The sequence below is a fragment of the Synchiropus splendidus genome, chromosome 4 (genome assembly GCF_027744825.2).
Source record: "Synchiropus splendidus isolate RoL2022-P1 chromosome 4, RoL_Sspl_1.0, whole genome shotgun sequence".
NCBI lineage: Eukaryota > Metazoa > Chordata > Actinopteri > Syngnathiformes > Callionymidae > Synchiropus > Synchiropus splendidus.
The window spans coordinates 590,722-598,189 of NC_071337.1; the positions used below are offsets into that span (position 1 = coordinate 590,722).

Here is a 7,468-nt window from a genome sequence, read left to right on the forward strand (position 1 = left end):
CAGGTCCAGATCCAGAGACGATCCATGAGTGGTCTGGTGGTCTTCAGTAACTCTTCCCTCCTCGCTGTGCTCCTCATGCAGTGACAGCTGCAGATCACAGCAGTGAGAACAGTGGCTGTCGAGCGCCGCGTGATTCACTGAAGCAACTCTGTCTGTCAGTAACATCAGGTGTTGATCAGCTGAGGTATCAAACCCCCGCACACACCTCCAGTCCCGGAGCACCAGTCTCCCTCAGCTCAGTGTTGTGGGAGTCTGAGAAGTTGTTTGTGAAGCATGTCGTGCGCCCAGACAGCCATCAGACCCTTCACTGCCCGCCATCCGTCATGTCGGTGTGGAGACGCGCTGGTCACCTAGTTTCCAGCGTCGGGCACCGAGTCGCCTGAGGTGAGAAGCTCACCCCCCGCGGGGAGCTTCACGAGACAAAGTGCAGGTCTCCAGGCCAAAACCCGACTGGCTTGTGTTCACATCTGGGACTTGTGAGCCGAAAGAGCCTGGTCTCCAGACAGAACCCCTAGTGTGAAAGCACCCAAACATGCATTCTCTGTTAGTTAAACTCTGTTAACAAACCCAGTTAAGACTTGGTCCAGCAGAGGACTCAGCCCAGCAGGAACGTCTCTGGCTCCAGCTTCCCTGCGTCCAACAACCTGCCCCACGCTCCTCACCTGAGCTGCTCTCCCATTGGCCCACGCTTCACAACACTGAACTAATATTGACCGATCTAGTCATTAACAACCCTGCCAAAGAAGCAGGAGGCGAGTCATGTGAGTCTCATGCCCGAGTGCGAGAGCTGGCCTTCTGAAGCCTGAGGGAGAGGCTGAGCTCTCAGACGGAGAGTCACATGCAGAGCAAGAGCGTTTGCTAGCTGGTGTCCCGTGGGCTGGAATGCGCCTGCGCTCACCCACACCGACCCTGAAAACAGACTAGTCAGACATTTGGAACTCCGATTGAACAAATGGTGCACTCGAGGACATGGTTCGCTAGAAGAAGAGGGTGCAGGGTTTGCTTCTGGCTGAATGTTCTGGATGTGGGTGAGGGTTCGGGGCCTGTGCAGGGCCTCCTCCCACAGGGTCGGCGAGAGTAGCAGAGGCTCCGCCCCCTATGCTACGAGACACATGAAGCCTCACCCACTAAACCTAACCCTCCTGAACCAAACGGAAAGCCAGTTCTAAGCTGCATTCGCACCACTTGAGCGCCATCTGTGGTCGCCGCCACTGATCCTGAGGAGAGCGCCGCTGCATTGGCCGAGCTTTTCCTGAGCGACTGTGACTGTCAATGTGGTGGAGCCAGTTCTTCGTCGCCATGCAGCCCATCCTCACTCCAGTGGTCGGGAACTGACCTGTGAACCGCTGACCTCCCCCTCACCAGCATCTCGCCGTGCCTTGCCTGCCCCCTGGGGGCAGCAGAGAGCGGCGCCGTCCAGTTGGGGCTCTGCCCACGAGCTGACAACACATGGACAGAAGCCGCGACACTGAGTCCGTCTCTGGAGACACAGGGGCGTTGGGTTGAGTCGCAAATAGCACATCCACCTGCTGAGGATCACTGGGGAAAAATGGGGGAACATTTGTGCCCCGAGCCCCCACACCTACAACCAGCGCCCCCTGCCCCCCCTGCCCTTAACTGTAGGCTATATTTAGGAGTTGGACTGGGCAACTCCACATTTCAGTTCTTCACACTGTGCTATCATGAATTAAAGGGTGGGCCCTGACTGCAGCCCTGGCTTCTGATCTGGGAGAGATCTCAGCACTCGCCTCCATGTGATGCTGGCACAAGGGAGTGGAAAGGATGCTGGGATTAACACACTCCGTCTGCCGAAGTCCGGTCACGACTCAGAGCTGCAGCAAGTGCTCGGCCCTAATGCCGAGCCCAGAACCCACGGTTCATGGATGTAATGATCAGCTGCTCAAAACACCGGCGCCATCTAGTGACGTCACTGAGGGACCAAACACCGGCGCCATCTAGTGACGTCACTGAGGCACCAAACACCGGCACCATCTAGTGACGTCACTGAGGGACCAAACACCGGCGCCATCTAGTGACGTCACTGAGGGACCAAACACCGGCGCCATCTAGTGACGTCACTGAGGGACCAAACACCGGCACCATCTAGTGACGTCACTGAGGGACCAAACACCGGCACCATCTAGTGACGTCACTGAGGGACCAAACACCGGCGCCATCTAGTGACGTCACTGAGGGACCAAACACCGGCACCATCTAGTGACGTCACTGAGGGACCAAACACCGGCGCCATCTAGTGACGTCACTGAGGGACCAAACACCGGCGACATCTAGTGACGTCACTGAGGCACCAAACACCGGCGCCATCTAGTGACGTCACTGAGGCACCAAACACCGGCGACATCTAGTGACGTCACTGAGGGACCAAACACCGGCGCCATCTAGTGACGTCACTGAGGCACCAAACACCGGCGCCATCTAGTGACGTCACTGGAGCAGTGAAGGGTGGAAGCAGCATCAATATCAGCCAATACTGAGGAGTTTGTCCAGGGTTTCTGAGGAAGAAGAGCAGCTTCATGTGAAGCAAGGACTTGTTTTGATTCCAACCACCTGGTTGTGGAAGCCAGGACTATTGTGAGAGGATGAAGCGTCTGCAGGGATCAACACTGAAGGCTCATGTCACTGGAAGGTGCGAGTCTCTTCAGGAGGCTCAGCAGGACAGAACATCAACAGTGGCACTGACTGGGTCCAGTGTTGAGGCCTCCTCACCCATGTTCCTCAGAGCTTCTCTGCTGTGTTGATAGCTCGCTATCGTGGCGTGTTTACGCTGGTTTGAGGCAAACGTTCAGCCAAACACAGATGGTTGCCACTGGTCCCTCATTCTTTCACTTGGCTTCACCTGGTTCTGATGAGGCTCTTCATCTGCTGGTGAGAAGAACAGGCTTCCATGCTCACTGGCTCCTTCTGAACTCTCATCTTTCTCCTCTGATCCTCACCTGCAGAGACATGATCCGCCTCCAGTGACCTCACCAAGGCTCGGTTCTGGCTTTGGTTCACTTGGAACTGGATTCACACTGTTTTAGTGTTGTGATTCAGCAGAGCCACCTGTGGAGACGATAGATGATCAGCTCATGCTGCAGACTGATGCATCGCTCCAGAGGCGTGTGGTGACCCCCAACAAGGGTCAGCTGACCTCAGATCTAGCGGTTTCCATCGGACTCATTTGGAATCACAGGGCAACATCTTCAGTGCCCAGCACGTGTTCCAAGCGTGGTTCCCCATGGTGTCTCCAGAGGTGAAGCTGCAGATGAGGTCCCCTGCGGGACCCACAGGCTTCCGTCACAGTGGATCTCACCTCATCCTTCCCAGGTCTGGACGGTCTTGTTCACGCCTGGCTTCGTCCTCGAGGCTCAGGGATCCGGGGCTCAAACCTGCCAGCTTTTCTTCTCAGCACGTGCTTCCTGGCGGCTGGTCTCCTGGTGCAGCGCGAGCTTTGGCGCTTGGTTCTGGGCCAGAACATTCTTGGGAGCACACGTTATCTCTGCTGCCTCCCTGCCCACATAAAAGCCTGCCATTGTCTGTGGACAAGTCAGTTTGACCTGTGGCTTCTCAGCTGACACCGACTCGCAGGTAAAGACAAGTCTGCTTGTTGTCGTCCGTGTGACGTTTCCTGTCGTGAATGCCTTTGTTAGTGTTTGGAAAGTGACTCTAACCGCTGCTAAGATCCAGTCAGATGGTTTATCAGTCCAGCGTGTCTTTTGATTCTCAGAGTGTTTCACTTGTCAGTCACATCGACTGTGAGAAGTGGGGAGGCGACGTCTCTCTTCAAATACAACTGAGAGACACATGTGGAATCACTCGATAGATACAAGTGAAGTCCACAAAACAATGGCGCTGTCGTTTTTTACTACTACCTATGTTTCAAACAAAGTTCAAGTTCATCCAAGTGCTAGTCTGATGAAGCACGAGGTGCAGAGTGCAGGGAGTGTGTGGACCACAGTTGGAGCAAGCCTTTCTCTGTGCTGAGCTGCTGTGCAAATGAAAGACGCTGTGCTTCCACTCTGAGTGTTCTGTGTCTGGACCGTTCCATATTTGTGGCGCTGACTTGGACTGGCTGCAGCATCGCTTGGCTCCCGCCTCCCCGGTCTAAAGCTGGATCGATCCCGGGCCATGAATCCCAAGGATAAGGTAAGTGAGCGAGTGCTAATCCTGCGCGTGTGGCGCCAGGGGCGCGGCGTCCTTGTGAGCTCGGCCGCCGCTTATCTGTCGCAGTTGTTATCAGCCTCCCGGAGAGTTTTCCCCTTGACTTCATCCTAATAATAAAACATTATCTGGCCCCTGATGGCTGCTGCCAGCGCCGCTGAATTTCACGCACACATCATGAGGAGGCGGACAGGAACAACACATTTGCATGGACACACAGGCGCTGGCTCGGCGGGTGCTGGCACCGGATCTGACGTCACTCTGAAGTACTGCAGTCGTGACGCCGCCCGGCGTGTCTCGGCCCGCCGCTTTGGCTGAGCTTTTCAAGGTCATGAAGGACAGGACTGGAGAACTCCTGACACCTGCTCAGGCTTCTCTGTACGTTGACACTTTAGCCTCAAAGGCTCGGCCCGAAACCTCGTCCCAGGTACTCAGTGAGGTGTGCTGGTCTTCTTGGTCCCCGCCCCCCCTCACTCCCATGGCCTCATGTACTGGCCGTTCGACACTGACACCTGCAGGCAGCCTGCAGCGCTGCATGTTCGCCTGAAGCACATGCTCCGCGTCGCCTGCTCACGGCGCGTCACGTGAAGGAAAGATGGCGGCTCAGCCGTGGGGCGGCGCTGCCAACGTGTCAACTGCTATTTCAAGCCGCTGCGTTTCGCTCACGGTGACTTCCTGATGGCACCGTCAGGAAGGAGGACAGCCGCGTCAGGGGCTCTCTCTCTCTATATATATGTGTGTGTGTGTGTGAAGTGAGCCCTCGCAGCCCCACCATCCTTTGACTCCATTGAAACATCTATGGCTCTACAGTGAAGGCTGCTTTTGACGTCGGTATGGGACGCAGAAGTCCACAGCCCAAGGTCAATGTATGACAGTGAGGAGGGTGGTCACCTTCAGTCTAGATAAGACTCCTGACAAGCTCTAGATGGCGTCGGTCATCACTGCCTGGCGCTCCGCTGCAACCGTCCCCACCTTGTGTCTGTCTGTCTGTCAACAGCCGAAGTCCAAGATTTCGGCCTCCCGCAAGCTCTCCCTCAAGGTGAGCAGGAGCTTTTCTCAGCTTTTGCACTCGCCTGGGACGGTCATGTGACTGGGGTGGACTTTGACCGATCACAGATGCTGCTCCTGACAAGAGCTTGTGAGGACCTGGAGAGAGAGAACCAGGAGAGGGAGGAGGAGAAAGTGCGCTACCTGGGAGAGAAGCTTCCTCCGCTGCAACTGTCTGGTCTGTCCCTGGAGGAGCTGCAGGTGAGCACCCGCCAGCGTCCCGGCTGCAATCCAGGCCACAGACCGGGTCTCCGCTCCTCTCTCCAGAACCTGTGCAAGCAGCTTCACGCCCAGATCGACGTCGTGGACGAGGAGAGATACGACTGCGAATACAAAGTCGGCAAACACAACAAAGATGTAAGTTTGATGTTCAATATTTGCATGTGCTGCTTCACACAGGCTTCTGAGCAGGTGACATCAGGATCCTGCCCCGGGCCACAGCCTCAGTCATATCCTGGGGCTTCAGGCTTTCGCCTTGGCCGCAGCAAGACGAGCGTCTCCCCCTGTATGCACGGCCCCTTTCTCGCTTCATCTGCAGCGCCTGCTACGTCAGAGCCGGCTCCATGAAACAGTGCCCTCATGTTCAGAGGCCACTAGGTGGAGACAACTTGAAGTTTCATTGAATAAGTTGTTCGAGTCCAAACATTTTACTGCAGATGAGAGTCAGGACAATGTGTCATGTGGCCTCATCTACTGAGTCATGAGGCCTCATCTACCCCTCAGTACTGTGTCATGAAGCCTCATCATCTCTTCACTACTGTGTCATGAGACCTCCTCTATTGTGTCATGAAGCCTCATCTACCCCTCAGTACTGTGTCACGAAGCCTCATCTACACTCTCTTCACTGCTGTGAGCCTCCTGTCCTCAGGGTCATGTGATCAGGGTTAACAGCAGAGTGTCTTCTAGATCCACGAGCTGAAGCTGAAGGTGCAGGACCTTGGCGGGAAGTTCAAGAAACCAGCTCTGAGGAAGGTGAGGGTGTCTGCAGACGAGATGATGAGAGCCCTGCTGGGCTCCAAACACAAGGGCTCCATGGACCTGAGGGCCAACCTGAAGTCCGTGAAGAAGGAGGACGTCAAGCAGGACAAGGTTGGTGACGTCCGAGGAGCACGTGAGCGAAGTGGATGGTCATTTTGAAGAGGCTTTGTCCGCCTCCGTCGCAGGTGCTAACCACCGAGGTGGGAGACTGGCGTAAGAACGTGGAAGCCATGTCGGGCATGGAGGGCCGCAAGAAGATGTTCGACACCGGCGGCGGCGCGCAGTGAGGGGCGTGAATCCTGCTGCTGCCTGAGCCGGGGCCACGCCAGCGTGACTCCTTCAAGTTCTCCACCTGAATAAAGCACTGACGACTCTGACTCCTCTCCTGACACGAGGGTGGTGACATCATGAGCCCATGATTCAGCGCCGTCATGTTTCTTCATCGCGGACTCGCCATTCCGTCTCTGAGCTGGCTGAGACTCCAGTGAGCCCGTATTCTGGGCATCCTGACTCATGAGAGCATGAGCTGGGCTGTGGCAGGAGGCCAGGGAAGCTCCTGTGTTCAGCTGTGACACTTGTCTGGCAGAAGATCTGACACTTACTGGGGGAATAGCTTCCACCTCTCTGTGCACTTGTGGCGTGGCGTGAGTCTTTCAACGGACGAGCCAGAGCGCCCCCTGCTGTGGGGGGCTTGCTGCATTTAGGATGACAGCGACTTGCATTTAGGTTCACTTTTTTAATCAGGAACAAGGAACCAGCTGTGTTCATAGCACATCTCGACCAGCGTAAGTCACATCCCAGGCATCAGTCCCGGTTCTGACTCATTGGAATCTGGGTGCAATGAGGCTGCGCGAGATGGACACCTGAGGAGAGGCAGCTGTTCTGCAGCTGTCTGGACCTGTGCCGGGCCGAACACGCCAGCGGCCCGTGCGCCACTGGTCAGGCTGTGAACTGGAGGCCTGGTGTAGTTACTGCGGTACACCAGCAGGTGGCGACACCTCTGACCTCTGCAGACGTTGGTGCCTGCTTCCTCCGACGTACATGATTATTGGCGCCAAGAAAAGTGGACAGTCATGATGCCCCGCCGTCTTCATCATCGTCATCTTCATCGTCAGTGTAGCTCGAGAGATGAGGGAGAAGGACTCCTGTAGGTCAGATAAAGGTTTCCCAGTGATGTAGTTCACCATGGCCGCCGCCCGGGGGCGCCATAATATAGACGTTAGAAGAGTGCCTTTCCTTCCTTCCGTCCCGAACTCCGCTCACACGCACTCGCGTCCTGTTT

General features: G+C 56.0%; 1 protein-coding gene across 1 annotated transcript; it reads left to right on the forward strand.

Annotated features, from left to right (window-relative positions):
* The first annotated feature begins 3,338 nt into the window (after nt 1-3,338).
* Nucleotides 3,339-6,575, forward strand: LOC128757119 (troponin I, slow skeletal muscle-like). Its single transcript, XM_053862184.1, has 7 exons — nt 3,339-3,588; nt 4,079-4,146; nt 5,159-5,200; nt 5,278-5,409; nt 5,476-5,565; nt 6,115-6,297; nt 6,372-6,575. Exons 2-7 carry the CDS (start codon nt 4,129-4,131, stop codon nt 6,471-6,473), a joined length of 567 nt encoding a protein of 188 aa, XP_053718159.1. The 5' UTR covers nt 3,339-3,588; nt 4,079-4,128; the 3' UTR covers nt 6,474-6,575.
* The last annotated feature ends 893 nt before the right edge of the window (nt 6,576-7,468 follow it).

Bases quoted from the DNA above. Each gene is read 5' to 3' on its own strand.
- LOC128757119 (XM_053862184.1), top strand. The intron at 5,566-6,114 runs GTAAGTTTGATG...AGTGTCTTCTAG, and splicing joins TCGGCAAACACAACAAAGAT to ATCCACGAGCTGAAGCTGAA. The intron at 6,298-6,371 runs GTTGGTGACGTC...CCTCCGTCGCAG, and splicing joins AGGACGTCAAGCAGGACAAG to GTGCTAACCACCGAGGTGGG.